Genomic DNA, 21,529 nt, shown 5'->3' with positions numbered 1-21,529 from the left:
AAGGTGTAAAACACGGTTCCATCACCGACACAGTTTAACTTTGACCTTCTGGCAATATCTTCCGATTTTAACGCTGCACAGCCAATTTCCCAGCATTCACATAAACGATCCTTCATTTCTGCCCCATTCCCCCAGCACTAAACCCTCTTACTGGTGTAATGAATGTTGTTTGTTTGTGCAACATATTTAACAACAAGTAGCAATGCTGAGCAATCATTGCTTGCCAACTCGTTTGTTTTACTTGACTGGGGTATTTGCACTGGCTGAAGAAGTTTGCTTCGGGGAAAGTATGATTAAGTCCTGCCGGGGACTTGAGTGTAAGTAATGTACATCTTGAATATTCGGTACGCATTTAAGGGCTTTGAGTGGTTTGTTGTTTTGTTGATTCAAGGCGATCATGGGTCCTTATCATGGAGAACACTTAAGGAATTTTGACCAAGTCTTAAAAATAAGAGGATTTGTTATATGGTATCTCTATTAAATTGTGTAAGTGCTAGCTTGCAACACCAAAACTATTTTATTCCGTTGAAAAATCATTTATTTATTGGCTCGTGTGGTATTAAATCGGTGCACAATAAATATTTAAATATTCCTTGCCCTTTATGATTGCTTCCGCTTGATTGGCCCACTCCAAATGAATATTATTTAAAAAATGCAATAGCAGGAGTACGAAATTTCCGACGATTTCCCCTATTTCGTAGTCCATAACTTCCGACATCAAGATTTCTCGGCGCACACACAAGCACCCACCCACACAGCCGCAATTCAGTGGGTGTCTGTGTGTGGGTATTTGTGGTCCTAGTCCGCTGGTCGTAACTTCCGCTCAGAACGCACACCACTTGAGTTTTGTGTGGCATTGCAAAATGCATTTTATACGCAATAAAAATACACTTACGGGGTTTTTACAGCTCGCTCGCTTTGAGGCAGACCGCCGCCACGCCCCCACGAACCCAACGCCCCCAAGTCCGCTTTCAACCGCCCTCGCCGGCGATTTCATTTCTTTCGGCGCCGTTTTTCTAGTATAATATTTCCTACTTACAAAATAAAAACGAAAAGTCAGTTGGTCTGCCAGTGGCTTGTTTGCGTTGTGTTCTGTTGGTTAAGGAAATTTAATGAGCTACTTAATGTTGTTGTGGTGCAATTTCTACCGAGGAGCGGAGTGTGTGTATATTTGGCCCGGCCCATCCCTCTCCGTTTACGATTTTCACAAGTCGGTTGTTAAATAAATTTAAATTATATTGTCGCTCCCTTTACAAGCCGTTTCTGCGGCACGGTGGTCATTCCTTTGCCACACAAACACCCCATTTTTTCCCGCTCACTGTGGTGGATGAGTGTGTGCTACAAGTTTATTAATACTTGCCCCGCCAGCGAACGCTTAATCATCTCAATGCTTCCGGGGTCTGGGGCAGGGCTCCTGTAAAATATCGACAAAGTGAAAAGAAGTCGGGGCAAGCGAATGCCAAAAATAAACACAAATAAATTGCCTCATCATCGCATTTACCTGGAGGCCATATTTTAGCCCAAATGATTTGAAACTTTTAAGCCCAGGTAAAGGGCCTGTAATGCTTATGAGCAACCGCAAAATTCTGCTCTCGAGAATGAAAATTTAATCAAACATTTTGTGGTGTTGTGTGGAAAGCCTGAGCCCATAGTTCCCGCATTGAACGAGTTTTTTAAATTTGCCATGTTTTGGCAAACTGCTGAAAATGCTTTTAGAATATTCTCAGGCATTCTATTTGAGTGGCCTGCAAAATGGCTGAGAATGCAAGTTCGACTTTTATTTTGTTCCGCACACAGGACCCGCCAGCAAAAATAAACCGAAGCGACAAATTTAATTTTCCCAGTTGAAAGTAAAAACTTTCGGCCAGAAGGGGTCACTTTGCCACTCAATGAGGGCATTCTAAGCCCATTTCAATTTGATTGGCAGCTTGTTTGTGATTTTCTGTCTCAGCTGGCCAGATGGAATACGTACAGACATGCTTCAACTGGGAAAGGTCACTGTGCAGGGGGATAGCTTGAGCCCGTTTTGATTGCCATTTCGAATTAATTGTGCCATTCATTATTCGGGACCAAATAAACATAATAGGAGCACAATCAGCAGCCGTAAAAATCAACCATCCTTTGGCATTTCGTGTGTGTTTGCGCTGGCAATTGCCAATGCACAGCATGCAAAATTGGAAATGCAAATGCTAAGTAAATAATGTCATTGGAAAAACGGCAAATGCAAACTGCAAACGGCAAATGATGTGGCCGAGGCGGAATCGGCGGTAACAATCAGCAGGGCAGGCGCAAATCGCATTAGCCCGCTCCCGTGGCCTTCGACCCCGCCCACAGCAGTAATCAAATGTGCAGCATTCGCATTCACATTCACAATATAGACCAGGCAAAATGGATTTCCAATACTCGATTGTTGGCCAACACAACTAAATTTCCCGTCTCCTTAAGCGCTCCTGCTTTCCGCCCCACACAAATATTCCAAAATGCATAGATTTTCGAGCCATCGAAAGCCATTCGAAAGCAAGCGAAAGTCCGCGAAATCGACTTTGGCATTTGTGACGAGTGCGCCCAGGCCAAAGTCATAAATTGCACAAAAATCGGGCATCATTCTGGGGGGACTTGGTATCGGTTTGGGGTCGGGTTCGAGTTGTGACAGTTTGCCAGCTTGCCAGTCGGGCTATGCATGTTAAATGAAATTATTGCAAGTTTTTGCCGGCCCACATGGCGTATGCGTAACGCTCGCTCAATTCATCAATCACCGAATTTGTCCCGATAGTTGTCTTTTCTTTTTGCTAAAAAATGGTTTAGATTTATGCGCTTGTAGCCGCAGTCTAGTTTTTTTGCGTGCAACAACTTGCCGTTTGTTCTAAAATTCTTTTCACTTTCATGCCGCGCAGCACTACATTTCATTTTGGCCACTTAAGCTTAAATGTGTTTTGCTGCGCAGCAGGAGGGGCAAGTATTTTGCTTGCAAATCGTCGGCATTTAATCCAATTTTGTGTTCTGGCGCTGCGTTAGTGGTACTGTGGGAAAATAGTGGGTACTGGTTGGAAAATGGTAAAATATGCACAATTAAATTAGTACCCTTGACCAAGCTAAATGAAGTTTGAGGTTTGGTTTTTTAGAAGGAAAATCAAAACTAAATAGCCTCACTAGCTTTTAAAAATTCTAAAAAAGCCTAATGGGTTTGTGCTGCCATAGGTAATTTAGTAGTATTTTGTTGACACTTTGTTAATTTATGGAAATGTAATATTCGTGCATGTTATTTTCGTGGTAGTTTTTCCAGCCATGGTATGGCTGGGCGGATCGTTAGCGCTGTTGGCCATTTTAAATGCTGCGAACACAACTCAATTAAGCCTGTAACTGACGGAGGCCGCCCCCCACTTGGCCACTTCCAATCCCGCCCGCCGAGCCCAGAACTCGCACAGTCCTAGAGCTAGAGTGCGATTCCGGACACACTCCATGCCCATCGACGGCAGTCGGCTGGAGTGGGAATGGGATGTTGATTTGGGTTGGGCTTGGTTTGGCTCGGGTCGAATTGGACTGGGTCAGAACGGGATGTGGCATGGGAAGTTCTATCTGTCCGTCTGGCAGGTGTACAAGTCGTTTTGCCACTCCATTGCAGCAAGTCCAACGCCTGTGCGAGTGTCCGTGTGCGTGTTAATTACATTTGGCTTGCATTTTGGCAAAGTTGCCCCTCAAAATTGAATTACAAGTTTTTCGCTCGCCAGCATTTAGCCAAAGTTGTTTTTGTTTTTGCCTGCGCAATTTCGCACACATGGCCAGAGAGTTCAGCTGAGCTGGGAAATTTTCTCTTTAATCCATTGTGGCAGAAGTTGCCGGCGATTTCTGACTCGTGAAAAGAACACAACGAAAAAGATGGCTCTACCGGAAAATTCAACTCTTAAATATTTGTTATTAAATTGATTTGAAAAAGCCTTGAACGAGTATTATTCTTACAACTGTTTGTTTCAATGCATTGGTAGCAATTATCAGTTAACATTGCAATGTTAAGGATCAAATTGAATAATAATTATTAATGGGCCTATGCTGAATTCCATGCTAAAAAGGCTCTAACTTTTTAATAAGTCAAAATATTGCCTTGCTTATAGATGAACAAATGATGTCTAAGAGGTTACAAATGAGTTGACCATTTCTTCTTAAAGTTCACACTTTATCTTTATCTCGATGCTTTGTTTATATCCCTCTCCAAGATTTTTGTTTCACAAAATAAAGTCTTAATGTTCAATAGACATATAAAAGCATGAGAACAGCGATGTTACATCATGATCATAGAAACTGGATCACTCGATTGATACAAACGTGTCATTAAAAAAGACGGAGGAACGCTATTGTCGAGTTCCGATGGATTATGAAATACCCGTTATTAATAGATGCTTGTTTGCTTAAGTATCGATAAAACATAATAATCTCCACTTACGATTATAACACATATTTATTTACTGGCAGCGACCTCACACAGTCAGCTTTAAAAACAGGAGGATCAAAATTTCTACTGCTTGTCTAAGAATAGCTATCACTGAGGAGAATAAACAGAAAAGTATGCAAGAAAAATTTGCGTCTACTGCAAACTGATTCCGATTACCCAATTACAAATATTTCTTGACTGACGACTTTATAGGTTCCTCAAATTTTGATATTTGAAAAACTTCAAGCAAAACACTCATTCTACTGCAAACTGATTCCAATTACCAATATTTCTTCACTGACGACTTTATAGGTTCCTCAACTTTTGATATATGAAAAACTTCAAGAAAAACACTCATTTAAATGTAAAAATCCATTTAAACGGCATTGGGATCTATTTTAAATTATATAAGTAAGAACTATTTTTTAAATATTATTTGTTATATGGAAGAAAGTTTAATTCAAATTTTGTTTATTGTGATTTAAGGTACATAGCTTGAATTTTTAAAAACTAAAATAAAAGAAAATAAGGTTTCAGTCGGACTAGTTCGCTTGGAAATATTTATGTAAGTCAAAATGTGCTTAAACTTAAGGTTAACTTCCACAAGATCACTGTCTATCTAACTTATCTATTCTTAAGAGTGTTGATGTGCATGTGTAAAGGAGGTTTTATGATTCGTAATCTGCATTTTTCTTTTAATTTTTTCTGATTCCCATCGTGATCATTTTTTTACACTATGTTAAAAATATCTTACAAGTTTAACGCTACGTACAAATTTTATGTAAAATTTGTTGCCATTATTTTATCGTAGCGACGCTGCTCATCCGAAGAAAGCTTGCAAAAGTCTTTTTCAAACATCTTGAGTTCTTTTCTTGTGTGCAGCGGAGGCCAAAGTGAAGTATAGGCCATCGTCCTATAATGAATTAAAAATTAAAATTGTTAATAGTAGTATCAATAGTATAAACAATAAATATATTTATGTGGTTACCTAACGAATTGCCATGCATTTTCGGCCGTCGGTTGATTGTCGATCAGGAGTTTTATTTCCCGCTTAAACTGCTGGGCGTACTCCCTCTTTGAACTGTGATAGCGTTCCAGACATCTTATCTGCCTAAAATAAGAAATATAATGTTTGCTCAAAAAAGCGTTCGTCCTGAATTTAACAAATTTGAAAAAGATTTCTTTTATAAAATAAAGTAAAGTTTTTTGACTTTACTGTTTTAGTAATATATTTGGAATCTTACAGTGGGATGCGGTGCCCAGAGAAAGTGGGTTCATGCACTGGGTCCCTGTCGTCGTCGAATACGGTTTTATAAATGGGTTCGTAAACTTCATCTTCTGGTACTTTATAGTTAGCATCAATAAAATGCTTATCAAACTTATGACGTCTTGTCATGGTTGTAAACGAGTACCGCGTCTCTGTGCTTAGTCGAAAATTGCTCCCAATAAAAGAAGCGAAGAAGGACCTCATTCCCATGCTCATCCTTTTGTCTTCCATGAGTTTCCTCTTTTCCAGAATCATTGTTTTCCGCTCATTCCCCGCGCTTGATTTGCTCATTTTGATGGTTTCTTAAAATGGACTTGTATCTCTGTGGATGAGTTCTAGCTTTCCGATGAACTGAATATTTCTGTAATAATGTTGATTATGTGTATTTGTTAACTGATCGAATTACGAATGCCAGTCAAGGCTACAATGATGACAGTCATATGTGGGATAGGTGATTACAAATTATTTTAATACTTTCTTTAAGACAAATAAAGCTGAAAAGGCGGTATCACTGTAAAAATTTCTTTAATGAGCATACACAAATAAGAGTCGCATTTAGCCTCGCAATAAGCCTTGCAGAAAGTGGCAAAAAAAGTAAGAAAAGTAATCACAAAATCGCAAAAAGGAGCCTTTCAAAATGTCTCGTAAAAGCCCAATCATTGCATAAAGCATATTACAAGCCTTGGGAAAGCATTTAAATAAGCCTTGCAATAATCCTAGCAAAAAGCCTTGCAAAAATAAAATGAAGAAAGCCACCTGAAATTATTTAAAAAGCGTCTTAAAACGCCTTCCAAAAAGCCTCGATATAAGCCCTGCCATAAGCCTCGCATTAAGCCTTACAATTGAACTCGAAAGAAGTCTAACAAGAAGCCTTGCTATAAGCATTTCAAAGAAGACTTAAAAAGCCTCGCAGCAAAACCCTGCAAGCCTTTCAAAGAATACTTAAAAAGCCTCGCAGCAAAACCCTGCAATAAGCTTTGCAAAAGCAAAGCCCTGGAAAAAATCCATTGCAAAAAGGCTACGAAAGCTTCGCAAAAAGCCTTGCATAAAGACTCACAAATATATGAAAATAGCCCTGGCAAGAAAGAATCGAAAAATGGCTAAAAGATCTGTAATAAAATAAGCCTTGCAATAAGCCTCGCAATAAGTTTTGCAAAAAGAAAAAGAAGATAGCCACGTAAAGCGTTTCAAAATGCCTTGCGAAAACCCTCGAAATAACCCTTCTTATAAGCCTCGCAAAAAGTAGGAACAAAGTTTAGCAAAAAGTATCACAAAAACCATAGCTAGAAGAATCGCAAACAGCTGGGAAAGTGTCACATAAAGTCTTTAGAAAATTCTCTTAGAAACACTATCATCAATGTAATGAAAATATGTTTAAAAGTCTCGTAAAAGCCCAATCAAGAAATCCATGTAACATAACATGTAATTCGTCTTAAATTGTCTTGTAAAAGGCCTTGTTAAAAACCATGCAATAAACATTGCAAGAAAAGATTAACGTAAAATGGTTAAAAAAAAAACTTATCAAAAAGCCTTGCAAAAAGCCTCAATATAAGCCCACAATAAAACTCGAAATAAGACTTCCTATAAACCACGCCATAAGGCAATAAGCCTTGCTTAAGCCATGCAATAAGCCTCGCAATAAGCATCGCTATAAGGCTCGCAATAGGTCCCGCTACTAGCCTGGCAAACGCATCGCAATAAGGCTTGCGATAAGGTTTGCAATAAACCCCGCAGTATGCCCCGCCATTAGTGACACGAATTAGGAAACTCTAGTAAGAAAGCCACCTAAAAATGTAAAAAGGGCGCCGCAAGAAGCCTAGCAAAGAATATTTTAAAAAGGCAACGTAAAATTGCTCAAAAAATGATCTTAAAAAGTCTTGCAAAAAACCTCAAACTAAATCTTGCTATAAGCTCGCTAGAAGCTTTCCAATAAGGCTAGCAAGAAGCCTTGCAAAAAGCATTGCAAAAGCCGCATTTTAAACCTTCCAGTAAGCCACGCAATTAGCATCGCAATAAACCTTGCTTAAGCCTTGCCATAAGCCTTGCGTAAGCCATGCAATTAGCCTTCCAATAAAATTTCCAATAAGCCTTCCAATAAGCCTTTCAATAAGCCTTTCAATAAGCCATAAAATTTGCTTTGCAATAAGCCACGGAATTAGCCTCGCTATAACCATAACAAGAGAAAAGAAGGGAGCCGCGTAAAACGGCTAAACAAATTTTCACAAAACCTTGCAAAAAGCTTTGCAATGAGCCTGGCAAGTCGCTTTCCAATAAGTTTCGCAATAGCCTCTAATTAGACTCGCATTAAGCCTTGATAGCAGAAAGCAGATAAGGCTAAGCAAAAAGGATAACAAAAATTCAGCAAGAAGTCGTCGCAAGAAGTCTTGCAAAAAGACTTATAAAAGGTGTAGTCCTTAGGGGAACTAATCTTAAATCATGCTGAAACTGAAGTATAGAGGATACCAAAAATACTAAATCAGAATAATTTCGTTTTGCAAGGCAATTCACCAATAAAATATGTCTTTCAAAAGGCGAAGCAACAAGCCTTGGAATAAGCTTTGCAAATAACCTTTCAATAAGCCTCGACAAAGGGATCGCAAAAAGCTTCGCAGCAAGTGGAAAAAAAGTTTAGCCTAAGGTAACCAGCCATACGTTTTGCAAAAAGAGGAAGAAGAGAGCCACGTAAAGCGTTTCAAAAAGCCTTGCGAAAAGCCTTGAAGAAGGCAAGGCATAAGGATCGCAACAAACTTCGCAACAAGCTTTGCAATAATAATAATATTAAGCCTTGCAGATAGAAAAAGAAAAGATTTACGTAAAATGGGTAAAAAAGCTTATCAAAACGCCTTGCAAAAAGACTCGATCTAAGCCCTGCCATAAGACTCGCAAGAAGCCTTGCAACAAGACTTACAATTAATCTCGAAAGAAGGTCTCGCTATAAACCTCGCCCTAAGGCAATATGCCTTGCTTAAGTCATGCAATGAGTATCGCCAAAAGACTCACAATAAGCCCCGCTACAAGCCTGGCAAAAGCATCGCATAAGCCTTCAAAAAGCCTCGCAATAAGCACCGCAATAAACCTTTCAGAAAGTGGCAAATAAGGTTAAGCAAAAAGGATCACAAAAACCTAGCAAGAAACGTCGTAAAAAGCCTTGCAAGAAGTCTAGTAAAGGAATTAGCCTCGCTATAACCATAACAAGAGAAAAGAAGGGAGCCGCGTAAAACGGCTAAACAAATTTTCACAAAACCTTGCAAAAAGCTTTGCAATGAGCCTGGCAAGACGCTTTCCAATAAGTCTCGCAATAGCCTCTAATTAGACTCGCATTAAGCCTTGATAGCAGAAAGCAGATAAGGCTAAGCAAAAAGGATAACAAAAATTCAGCAAGAAGTCGTCGCAAAAAGTCTTGCAAAAAGACTTATAAAAGGTGTAGTCCTTAGGGGAACTAATCTTAAATCATGATGAAACTGAAGTATAGAGGATACCAAAAATACTAAATCAGAATAATTTCGTTTTGCGAGGCAATTCACCAATAAAATATGTCTTTCAAAAGCCGTAGCAACAAGCCTTGGAATAAGCCTTGCAAATAACCTTTCAATAAGCCTCGACAAAGGGATCGCAAAAAGCTTCGCAGCAAGTGGAAAAAAAGTTTAGCCTAAGGTATACCAAAACGCATCAAAAAAGTCTAAGAAAGCAAGAAAAAAAGTAAGCCTAAAGTTAGAAAGCCAAAAATGATAAAAATGTGTCTTAACCAGCCATACGTTTTGCAAAAAGAAGAAGAAGAGAGCCACGTAAAGCGTTTCAAAAAGCCTTGCGAAAAGCCTTGAAGAAGGCAAGGCATAAGGATCGCAACAAACTTCGCAATAAGCTTTGCAATAATAATAATATTAAGCCTTGCAGATAGAAAAAGAAAAGATTTACGTAAAATGGGTAAAAAAGCTTATCAAAACGCCTTGCAAAAAGACTCGATCTAAGCCCTGCCATAAGCCTCGCAAGAAGCTTTGCAACAAGCCTTACAATTGATCTCGAAAGAAGGTCTCGCTATAAACCTCGCCCTAAGGCAATATGCCTTGCTTAAGCCATGCAATGAGTATCGCCAAAAGACTCGCAACAAGCCCCGCTACAAGCCTGGCAAAAGCATCGCATAAGCCTATAAAAAGCCTCGCAATAAGCACCGCAATAAACCTTTCAGAAAGTGGCAAATAAGGTTAAGCAAAAAGGATCACAAAAACCTAGCAAGAAACGTCGTAAAAAGCCTTGCAAAAAGTCTAGTAAAGGCGTAGTCTTAAAGGGTACTAATCTTAAATCAATTATGAAACTGAAGTACAGTTTCATCAACCTTGTTGCATAATTTTCACAAGTACAATGTTATCTTCTTGGGTAACAAGTACCTATAAAAATCAAGGAAACAATTTCCGAATACTATAACTGTAGTTTATATTAATGTGAAGGTTTTAAACACATAAATCAATTTACGTTTAATGTTTTTTTTGCCTGGTATTCCGCGCTGGGAGAGTTATCTAAATTTAGTCATAGTGTTGTGTGGAAAAAGACATTTCGACTGAATTATCTAGTAATCTAACCGATTTAAGAAAAAAATGTTCGTAAAAAATTCTACGAAATATCGCTTAAATGTTTGTTTACTCCTGCACTTATTTTTGCTTCCGCATTAAACTGCTTTTACGGTTACTCGGTAAATTTGGTCAAGAAACCCAAGCCACAAAGGCGTCACCGTCCCTTTGTCCGTGCTAACTGGTTCCTGCAGGCATCATTAACCTTTCTGCGAGCACACAATTAATGAGCCAAGCCATTGTCTACTTTGTTTTCCAGCCTCGCCACGCCTGCAATGCAATCAGCCAGCAAACAAGTGCAAACTTTGGGATGCGGTGCGCGGGAAAACCGGAAAAGCGCTGCTTGCATAATAGAAATTCATTGCCAAATTGCATAGAAAATCGTTGAGGGCGCTAAGAAGGTGCCGTTGGGCAAGTTGTCCGCATCTCGAAAGTTATTCCACTCCACTCCTAGCAACTCGGAACAGCGATTTTAATTACCGCAAACGGCGCTGGGCTGTAAGCGCATTACGTATACGCTGCGTGGCAGAAGCAGCTGATAAAATCGCATTGAATGCAAGTTAATTAAAAGATGGGCGCCCTGGCCCCAAAAACACTCTCGACTTGACTTTAATTAAAACATCATTTGGACAAAAGCGGCCTTCGTTACACTGCTCAAGGCTGAATCGTCTGCAGGATCCAATCCATGTAGTCGGAAACCCGTGTGTAGACACCTGGCCAGCCCTCCAGTCCGCAGCGGTTGCCGAAGGAGACCACGCCCTCTTGGTACCAGAACTGCTCGTACGCCCTCCGCATCAGAGGTCCACCCGAGTCACCGTCACAGCTGTCCCTGTAGAATTCCCCACCAACGCAGAGCTGAGAGCTGATGAGATGGATATTTCGAGTGGCGAACTTCCTCGCGCAGGAATCGTGGTCGTTCACCGGAAGATCCAAACGCTGCTTGATGGTGCTCTTTCGGGCTGTGGGATAAAGCATTTAATCAATAAATATGTACCCATTTTTAATGTTGCTTGAAAATTCAAATTGACGAGACTAATACATTTCAGTTAATATTTTTATACCCGTTACTCGTAGAGTAAAAGGGTATACTAGATTCATCGGAAAGTATGTAACAGGTAGAAGGAAGCGTTTCCGACCCCATAAAGTATATATATTCTTGACCAGGATCACTAGCCGAGTCGATCTAGCCATGTCCGTCTGTCCGTCTGTCTGTCCGTCCGGATGAACGCTGAGATCTCGAAAACTATAAGAGCTAGGCTATCGAGATTTGGCGTGCAGATTCCTGAGCTTCTTACGCAGCGCAAGTTTGTTTCAGTACAGTGCCACGCCCACTCTTACGCCCACAAACCGCCCAAAACTGTGGCTCCTACAGTTTTGAAGCTAGAATTAAAATTTTAACTGAAATGTATTGTTCTCATCAATACCTATCGATTGACCCAAAAAAAAGTTTGCCACGCCCACTTTTACGCCCACAAACCGCCCAAAAACTTCAAAAAATCGTAAGTCCCTTTAGCTAAGTAACGGGTATCTGGTAGTCGAGGCACTCGACTACAGCGTTCTTCCTTGTTTTCTTTGAAAATTGTGGGGAGATTCTTGGGGTTCCTGCGCAGCGCAGTTTTGTTTCAGCATGGTGCCACGCCTACTTTAACGCCTACAAACGAATAATAGTTTGTTTTTATTATCAATATCTATTTACAGCTTAAAAATTATTGAAATCGGAAATCTCATTAAAAAGTTAAAACCAAATAATAATCAATATTATGCAATTGCACACCACTTGACGCAAAAAAGCTGTTTTCACGCAAAAAAACTGTTTTCACTAACACGCCACCAAGCCCATAGGGACGCTATAGGCTAGTTGGCGCTATAGGCCAAGTGGCGCTATAGAAGACTAAGATAGGTGGCGCTGTAGGTTAGGTGTCAGTGAAAAAAACGGGATTGCTTTAAGCATGTCTCCATCCCTCTCGCACTCCCATTAGCTGACTAACGGGCAATTGTCTGTTTTCATTTACAATTTCTTAATAACACATTATTGGGTCGGCTAAAAATATTTTTTTTTTATTGTTTGATTTTTACTATTAAAGTTGGTTCTTGCTTGAAATTATGCTTTAAGCTTTTAAAAAGGTGCTAAATTTCATTTGTACCAGCGAATCTGTCTAAATATTTCTGAGGGTCCTAAGTACTGAGTTACAGCTTAAGTACTCCCAAGCTTTTAATGGCAGATTCTTTTAAGCTTGGACCCCTAGATCACCGAATGTTAATGGCTTTTTTTTGTTTTTTGTATCTGATATTGCTTGTTTCTTACCCCAATTGCAAACAACACGAATTTTAAGTCACATGTCATCTCCTGGGATATAATAAAAATTTAAATCATTTCGACCAATAAAAATAGAAGAACTTAGAAAATACTAAAAACATCTTTTTTATGTCCGATGTTAACTTTAAGATAACCCCGTAACGCTTTTAAAACGGAATTTTTGGGAGCTTGTAAATTGCTTATCTCTAAAAAAATTTGCTTCAAAATAAAATATCAATAAGCCAAAATAGTTAGATATAACTCGAGACTTAAGATAAAACAAGGGAGAACGCTATAGTCGAGTACCTCGACTATCAGATACCCGTTACTCAGCTTAAGGGACCAAAGGGAAATGGAGATATGCAAGCAGCAAAGCAAGATTTAAATGCGCCACCTATCGGCGGAAAGCAGATTTAAGCGTTATGGGCGTTAGAGTGGGCGTGGAAAAATTTTTTTTGGGTCAATCGATAGGAATTGACGAACCCAATACAGTTCAGTTAAAATTTTGTATCTAGCATGAAAATTGTGTGCGCCACAGGCTTGGGCGGTTTGTGGGCCTTATAGTGGGCGTGGCATATTTGCGTAACAAACTTGCGCTGCGTACAAGGCTACGGAATCTAAATATCAAATCCCAATTCTCTATCCTTGATAGTTTCCGAGATATCCACGTTCTTATTTACGATTTTTTGAAATTTGTGGGCGGTTTGTGGGCGTAAAAGTGGGCGTGGCATACTTTTTTTTTATCGATCGATAGGTATTGATGAGAACAATACATTTCAGTTAAAATTGTTATTCTAGCATCAAAACTGTAGGAGCCACAGTTTTGGCCGGTTTGTGGGCGTTAGAGTGGGCGTGGCACTCTCCTGAAACAAACTTGCGCTGCGTAAGAAGCTCAGGAATCTGCACGCAAAATCTCAATAGCCTAGCTCTCATAGTTTCCGAGATCTCAGCGTTCATCCGGACAGACAGACGGACAGACGGACAGACGGACATGGCTAGATCGACTCGGCTAGTGATCCTGATCAAGAATATATATACTTTATGGGGTCGGAAACGCTTCCTTCTGCCTGTTACATACTTTCCGACGAATCTAGTATACCCTTTTACTCTACGAGTAACGGGTATAATTATCTATGAAAAATTACTTGGTATAAATACATTTTTTTAATGAAATATTCGGGATCTATAGTTCCATCCATAGTTAACATAGTTCTTGTCATTAACGACTTGAGAGCATTGTACTGATATCATTTTGTAAACTAGTGTTACTTAACTCACCTGTTGTCGTACGACCCCACCCGCTGACAACCAAAAGTTCTCCCGTGTTGATTGCCTTTCGTGTGCTGACCAAAGGTAAACAAACCGGCTGAATATACTCATTAAGCAAAACAGGCCGATCTAGACGCAATAAGGCGATGTCATGGACGCGGTCTTTGTTGGCAGGATCATATTGGGGATGTACAATGCGCTCCTCAATGCCCATTTCAAGCACGGGCTGGTTGCATAAGCCATCTATGCAGTCTATGTCCTTGCTTGTGTCATATTCGCCCAACCGAACTGTGGTTCTGGAAAACAGATGTAACTTAGTTATTTTAAAAAGTCTTGAAGCTTAATACGCTTGTACATTCAGCTCAGATCTTAGAAAGCGTACCAAAGTCTTATCAGGTGGAGCAAAATTTAGGTCAGTGTCATGTAGATTTCAAATCCTAGTATGTGATTTTCGCTACATTTTAATATGCAATGTTAAATAAAAGAAAACTAAATTAAATTTAATGTAGAACAAAATTATACAAACTTCATAAAATTCATTTGGAGTAATTTGGAAAGGTTTTGCTTCAGAGTATAACAGAATTTTCTCGGCAACAGGTAAACCAATAAAACTGTCCTGAAACTTTCTGCTTTCGATCGCTTATTTTGAAAATTAGAATGTAAACTACTTACAGGCGGCCCACTTCAGTTTCCACGGCACCAATGACGCAATGGGCAGCCGTAAGGACATAACGATTGTTGATTAGACTGCCGCCACAACTAAGCTCACGCCGTCCTCTACCTTTCCAGAATGAAATTTAATTAATAATTTCATCATTATAGTTTAAGCACCACTTACGATCCACATACTCCAGCAGGGCCATCCAGCTGAACTCGTCCAGAGCGGTGTCGTTGCCATTATATACCTTGTTGCTAAAGGAGTGTGGCCCACACTTTGGTGGCGAGGGCAACAGGTTGCCCTCACCTTGCTGACCCTGTTGACCCTGCTGACTTGAACTGGTTTGCGTCACTGGTGGAGCAACAGAGGTGGTTTCCTGGGGTTCAGACCTCCGATCATTAACGCAGCAAACATACGGCGTTCGGCCCACTCCATTAGGACACACCGAATCGCGTAAGAAAGTTCTGTCCTGCAGGTTGACAAATGTCTGCTGGACCAAAGAAAGCAGAGGTGGACAGTCGTATATGGACAAGCATTGACCCTGCTCCTGGTTGGGATTTCTACAAGCTGCACAACAAAAATAAAGATTGATTAGGAAGATTGATTATTGAAAAATTAGACATTAAGGCAACTGGGGAAATTCCAGATACATAACACCTCACAATGATAACAACTTGTATAATAAAATATTTAAATGTAAGCAGCACGCAGTAAGCGGTGAGTACAAATAAAAAAATCAATAACTGGTATAAAATATGATTACAAAAAATGATTAAAACAATATTAATTAAACATTTGTTCTTGTTTTTTTAATTGGTTTTGATTATTTTTTACATGCCAGCTGCCAAAAAAGTATTGCCTTAAAGGCACATGTAAAGAAGTTGCTTAATTAATAATATAAAAAAAACAATTAACTTCGTTCTCATCTGTAAGTACTTGATAACGTAATCTGCTGTTCGACGATTGGAACCATTAAATTTATTCAAGTTATTAAAATCACACGAGTGCGCTTAATTAAGTCATTGACATGGGAAACTGGTAAAGTTCAAGTCTGATAATCGCATTGAATCCCAGTTAAGCTATTGCGCTTAACGTGGATAAGTACCGGTCTCAATTAATGAGTCAGCTCTGAGTGAATCACATACAACTTGGTACTAACTTCCTTGGGCCTGAACACTTTGTATTTGCAGAACGGTGAACGGCAGCAGGCAGGTGGCCCAAAAAATCCCCACCACTTCTCGTGTTGATTTCATCTTACGGGATATTTCCCACAAATAGTAATAACAAATTGCACAGCGAGTTCAATAAAAACGCGTCTTTGTGATTACGCACGTCGACCTCGAGAACCAGAGAACCGGGAAGGGAACCTAAACCACAACCGCCTTCGAAACGCCAAGAAAACTCAACTGATCGCGAACTGACGGACGAGAGACCTTAAATGCGATCGGAGATGATAATAGATGGGAGGTAGTGCTCCAGAGAAGCCGTGAGTAAAGCTTTCAAGCCCCCCGAGTCTTGAGCTAAGCTTATCACAGCTGAGCAAGAAATGGTATTGCCGAGCTTTTGAGAGTCAGATTCTCAAAGTACCCATACAGAGAGTTTTGTACATTCTCCCAGAAATATTCAGCTCCAACATGTAAAAGTTTTTGTTTGGCAAACAAAAGTTTTTCTTTGTCTACAGTTTTTGTTTCGCTTTTACAGAACTTTTGAAGGTTTTATAAATTAAATTTTTAATACTTTTTTGTGTTTAAAAATGTATTACATGTTAGACACTAGTGCAATTATGTAAAATTTGTCGACATTATTTTGTTGTAGCGATTCTGCTCAGTGGGGGTAAGCTTGCAAAAGTCCTTTTCGAAAATCTTGAGCTCTTTCCTTGTATGCAGTGGCGGCCAAAGCGTGGTATAAGCCATGGTCCTACAAAATATCAAAGTTAAAAATTTAGGACATTAAATATATAATTTGTATAAAATTTTCTGCTGTTATAATAGGATATAATATTATAATATTCTAAGTCTTATATAGTCAAAAAGGAATAATCACAAAAACAACGTAAAAGCGTAATTAAGGGCATACCTTACAAATTGCCAGGCATCTTCGGCCGTCGGCTGATTGTCGATCAGGAGTTGTATTTCCCGCTTGAACTGCTTGGCGTACCCTAGTTTGGAATTGTGATAACGCTCAAGACATCGAATTTGCCTAAAATAGTCATAATAATAATGTAAGAGCCCTAACAGATCCTATTTATTATCTTACAGGGGAATGCGGTGTTTCGCAAACGTGGGCTCAAGCACGGGGTCCCTGTTGTCGTCGAATACGGTTTGATAAATGGGTTCGTATTCCTCCACAGCTTCGTCCCTAAAATCGGCAACCACATATTTGCTATCAGCCTTATGTCGCTTAAACATGCTCGAAAACGAGTTTCGCGGCTCGTCGCTCATTCGAAAAATGCTCCCAATAAAGGAAGCATAGAATGACTTCATTCCCATGCTCATCCTCTTGTCCCCCATGAGCTTTCTCTTTTCCAGGATCATGGTTTTCCGCTCCTGTACTTCTTCCATTTTAAAGGTTGTTTGTAGCCTTATCTCTGAATGAGTTTTATTTTTTGAAAATGTGTTTATGTGTTATTGTTTATTGATGTCTTACTATGTAAGTGTATGAATTTTAGGCCAAGCTGGTTTGTTATATAAAAAAAAGTTCATATAAATTTTGATAGTTCAGACCAACACTTTTTTTTGACATTTTACTCAAAAGTTGAAAAAAGTCGGATTTATTTAAATGCAACCTAATAATATACCAACGATTGGAACAACTTTCCATATTTATTTACACCCATACTTCCTCCTAAATTGAGTTGATTGAGTAGTTCTTATACATTGAGCCCTTTTTATCGAAATTGTTGGAGCGATCAGAGAGCTCACCATAAAATTTGTATGCTCATCCAGGACGACTTTGAACCCTTGCAGATTAACATTTGCATTTCATGCGATGCAGCTTGCCATAAGTAGTGATGTAAAAACAGGAAAGAAGAGCACAAGCAGGACGAACAGGAGCTCTAAAGTAGAACACAAATCGAGTACAACTTTTGCAAAAGTTGTTTTCCTTTGCCTGTTGGCATCGAAGCGTACTCCCCCATCTCATCTCATCCCGACCGATTCCATTCCTGGAATCTCGCCCAGCACCTCCGCCTAACCCTCATCTTACATCCTGTTTAGCTTCAATGAATGCTCCAACGCTCCGTGTAACCCCCTAGCCGTTTCAGTCCCCTTAACCCCTCGTGGCCCCCAGAAAGCCGTTCCACTTGGCCCATTCACGATGTCTATCTGCTGTTGGGCGCTTTGTTTTTGTGCCGGCCTATTCATAATTCCACAGCCGACTGCTGGCACAAATTGAAAAGCAAACACGTGGCTCTGTAGTTGGCCTTATCACTGGCTACATTGGGATTTCGTTGCTCTGAGCCACTGACACTTCGTCATGTCCACCGGTCCACTCGTCCATCCGTCGGTCCGGGTTCAGTTTCAGTACCAGTACCAGTACCATTACTAGCCGGAGTCGAACCCGGGCCCTCGGAATTTGAGTTTTTGTGTTGAACTGCTGTGACACTTTTTTGCTGTCTCGTCGCAGTGCCATAGTATACCATTTTGTTTGTGGGCTTAGGTCAGCACTTTGCCATTCTCATAGCTGCATGCACCAGGGTCCTCATTGTCATCATCCTGGGCTCGCCTCGTCTCCTCCTCGTCCTGCAGTCCCTGGGCATTGTTTAATAATTTTCCTGCTTAGGGCAGGATATTTCAGCCGCACAGAACATGTCGGTACACTTTTTTTGCCAGCGTTGAAACTTTAACTTTGGCTTAACCCTTAATGAGGCCATTATGGCCCAGGAGCCCTTAAGCCGACGACGGGGTATCATTGCTAATTTTCTTGGCCATTGGCGAAAGTTTAAGCCAACTTTAAGGTATTTACGGAGTCCTTTTCAGCTGCTACCGCTTTTTCCGACTTTTTCGTGCAACTGCAGATGGGCGACGGGCCGGCTATCAAAGGCAGACGCCACTTGAGTTGATTTCCGTTCGGAGCCATTGAGATTGAGGAGAGTCCTGGTCAAGGACCCGAGTCACTTGTGTGTCGATTTCACTGGGTCTGTGTTTTTACCCTCGAGTGTCCTGTATATTAATTGAAATTAAAAACACTTTCGAGTGTCCATCAAGTGCCTGCCATTAAAGTTATTGCGCTATTTATGACCTCAACAGGGAAATTTTAACTGCAGGAACACGGATTTCAAGCTTGAATATTTTTGCGAAATTTAACGGGCTTATGTATAAAATGTGAAAAGAAAAAAACCAGAAATTTTAATAACGCGAATAAATATTTTCTGCTTTCCTGAGTTAATAACATTTTTGGTTTTCATTAAGTGTTCATTCACTTATTAAAAGAAGGATACGTAAATATATTTTCCATGAAAAATGTTGCTTCCCGTAAGGTTTTGTGTCTTACTTGAGGATGTGTATGAACTAATTTAAAAGTGGTAGGTATCAGAATAATTATTCTAAACATTTCTAAGCTGATGAAAAATAAAGTTAATACCCAAAGAATATAACTTGCCTTGTGCAACTGTCAAAACATGTATGCCGTTAATACCTTGACGTAAAAACTCTGAGCTTGAATATTTATTAGTTAATATTCGTGGCCAAAGCAATGTTTAAATTAAAAAAGAAAAGATGTGGGAATGCATCCGAATTTATGCCTCAATTTGTGTGGTCTCCACCCGCTGTCAAGCATAAATTCCACTGCAAACAAGCAAAAAATTTAAATTAGCTGGCACCGGGAAAATGGGAAACTGCCGTGGAAATGGGAAAACGGAGTGAGGAAAACAAAACAGTGCCAGCTAGAACGCAAATGAAGTTGGCTTTTAATTTCCAATAAACCCTCCCCAGTGCGCCCCGCAATATTAATGAACTGTGAAGAGGTGGAGTGGAAACAGGAGCCCAGTGCAAAGGTGTACTTTGTGTCTGCGCTTGCAGTACTTGCATATATGTACTATGCACCTGAATGTCGGACACATGTTCAATTAGGAAAATTCTCGTTTTGTGTGGCGTTTTTACGGTTTGGTCAGTGCAGCATTTCCCATTTTCCCCTTTCACGTGGCACCTCTTCGGACGGGAATGTAATTCATAAATCGCTGCCTGCTTGCATACGGCTGCTAATTAAATTAGCGATGGAAGGCGCGGCGAGTTCCACGAATTTTCCAACGCCTGGCTGCATCGCAGCGAAGGTTTTCCACGTGCTCAGAGCGGTCATTAAATTAAATTTCAATTAGCTGTGCACTCTCTTGTAGGTTGATGCGTGCGAATGCACTGAAAAAAGTAAGCAAAATCTCAGCATAGATAGCATTATGGCATTTTGTTCTCGAATATTTCAGGATCCAAATGATCCTTTTTGAATTGAATTTAAAATAATATGCAAAGTAGTTGCAAGGACCTCATAAATTTAAAATAAACACAAGCTAATATTTGTTAAGTGCTGAATATTTGTTTTAAGATGCAATAGCTTAGGATATGCCATCATTTTTTCTTCAGTCATCCTTTTTTATAGTGTGCGTACCTGACGTGTTTCGCATGCTAATCAGCGGAGCGTGAGAAACGAAACTGTTGCCATTATTATGCGGCCAGAACTTTGTGGGAATATGGGCTTTGTTGTCTTTCGGCCAGAAGGGGAAGCTGTTTACCCCGGCCGAAAGCCAATCAAACTTTGGCTGAAACTCCGGGGGTCTTTGGACAGGCTTAAGGAGCGCGTGGAATGCAATTTGATTAGCATTTCGCACAACGAAACAATTTGCAGTTGGCGCGTATGTGGCTGCCTGCTGAGTAATGAAAAGGGCAACTAAAAACCCATTAACCCACATTCCTCCCCGCTTAAATGCTCAGACGTGCCCCACTCAGCTGTCGCCCATGTGGTACCCCCTCCCCGCCACCCCTGTCGACTTAGTGGGTGTGTGTGTGTGGGCGGGGCAAACAACAAACAATCACCAACAAGTGCAACAACAATGGCCAGCGGACTCGAAATGCATTTCCGCACCCCACCGCAGCCTTTCGTTTGCCGGCGCAAATCCCAAAACAGCAAGCGGCGACTAGGAAACAAGTCAACATCGCCTACCAACAATGCCAAATGTTGCATGTGCCAGCCGCTAACAAACACAAGCTCAGCGGCTTACACTCAAACAAAAGTTAAAAGTTGAACTTGCTGTGCTAGGGGTGGTAAATTAGTTGTTCGATAACAGTTTAAATAAGCCTCGAAATATTTTAATTAAAAGTCCGCATTCTTTTTGCTTTGCTAACATAGCATTCCGTTTTACATAAAAGACCTTAATTTGTTAATTACAATAGTTAAAGTGCTCACCATTAATTCTTAAATATTTTTTTTATAATTGATGACATAGGATTAAACACCCAAAGCCAATTTTTTAACAACATTAATTGGCGGTTTTGGGGTATTTTATTACATAAGAAGACCAATGATTAATATTTATTTTAATTTTATAAGTGGTAACGTGTTTAAATGAATGGCACAAGAAAAGTTGTAATTTTTGCAGAGGAAGTTTTCTGGCTTTTCCTAACAATTTGAAATTGTACACAGTTAAACTGCGTGTTGAAGTTAAAAACATTGCCCATAAATAAAATTTTACTTTCCCTGTAAGTCATAAAACCTTAAACGTTTTTTGAACAATTATATAATTTTTAGAAAATCCGTGTCTTTGAATTTATATACTTAGAGTTGGATGAAGTCATGGCCCAATTTAAGGACCAACATAAATTGTTATTATACTATGGTCTTACTATGTAGAACGTAAGCCAAATTAGAAAAATGTATCTTTAAAACTATATAGAACTTAAATTTTGTTAAAAATAAAATAGTTTGATTATTAATACTTGTTTAAATTAAAAAATGATATTTAATATCCCTAAGCACAGTCCATCTGCATTTGTTTTATAAAACTAGTCTTTTGATTTAACTATAAAGATATTATTAATAAGCAGCCTTGATATGCATAATC

General features: G+C 39.7%; 3 protein-coding genes across 3 annotated transcripts; all 3 read right to left on the bottom strand.

Moving 5' to 3' along the window:
• Nucleotides 1–4,956: 4,956 nt before the first annotated feature.
• Nucleotides 4,957–6,713, bottom strand: LOC119560417. The gene is made up of 3 exons (XM_037873853.1): nt 5,671–6,713; nt 5,415–5,537; nt 4,957–5,339 (listed from the first exon to the last, which is right to left on the bottom strand). The coding sequence occupies exons 1-3, from the start codon at nt 5,982–5,984 to the stop codon at nt 5,204–5,206; spliced, it is 573 nt and encodes a 190-aa protein (XP_037729781.1). The 5' UTR covers nt 5,985–6,713; the 3' UTR covers nt 4,957–5,203.
• Nucleotides 6,714–10,849: 4,136 nt separating this feature from the next.
• Nucleotides 10,850–15,895, bottom strand: LOC119560416 (serine protease 7). The gene is made up of 5 exons (XM_037873852.1): nt 15,641–15,895; nt 14,662–15,048; nt 14,496–14,604; nt 13,833–14,119; nt 10,850–11,217 (listed from the first exon to the last, which is right to left on the bottom strand). Exons 1-5 carry the CDS (start codon nt 15,732–15,734, stop codon nt 10,913–10,915), a joined length of 1,182 nt encoding a protein of 393 aa, XP_037729780.1. The 5' UTR covers nt 15,735–15,895; the 3' UTR covers nt 10,850–10,912.
• Nucleotides 15,896–16,194: 299 nt separating this feature from the next.
• LOC119560418 lies at nt 16,195–17,206 on the bottom strand. Its single transcript, XM_037873854.1, has 3 exons — nt 16,738–17,206; nt 16,558–16,680; nt 16,195–16,398 (listed from the first exon to the last, which is right to left on the bottom strand). The coding sequence occupies exons 1-3, from the start codon at nt 17,040–17,042 to the stop codon at nt 16,263–16,265; spliced, it is 564 nt and encodes a 187-aa protein (XP_037729782.1). The 5' UTR covers nt 17,043–17,206; the 3' UTR covers nt 16,195–16,262.
• Nucleotides 17,207–21,529: the final 4,323 nt, after the last annotated feature.

This window comes from Drosophila subpulchrella, unplaced genomic scaffold (assembly GCF_014743375.2).
Source record: "Drosophila subpulchrella strain 33 F10 #4 breed RU33 unplaced genomic scaffold, RU_Dsub_v1.1 Primary Assembly Seq354, whole genome shotgun sequence".
NCBI classification, from domain to species: domain Eukaryota; kingdom Metazoa; phylum Arthropoda; class Insecta; order Diptera; family Drosophilidae; genus Drosophila; species Drosophila subpulchrella.
The sequence above is the reverse complement of the archived record's forward strand: the minus strand, read 5'-3'. Positions and strand labels throughout refer to the sequence as shown.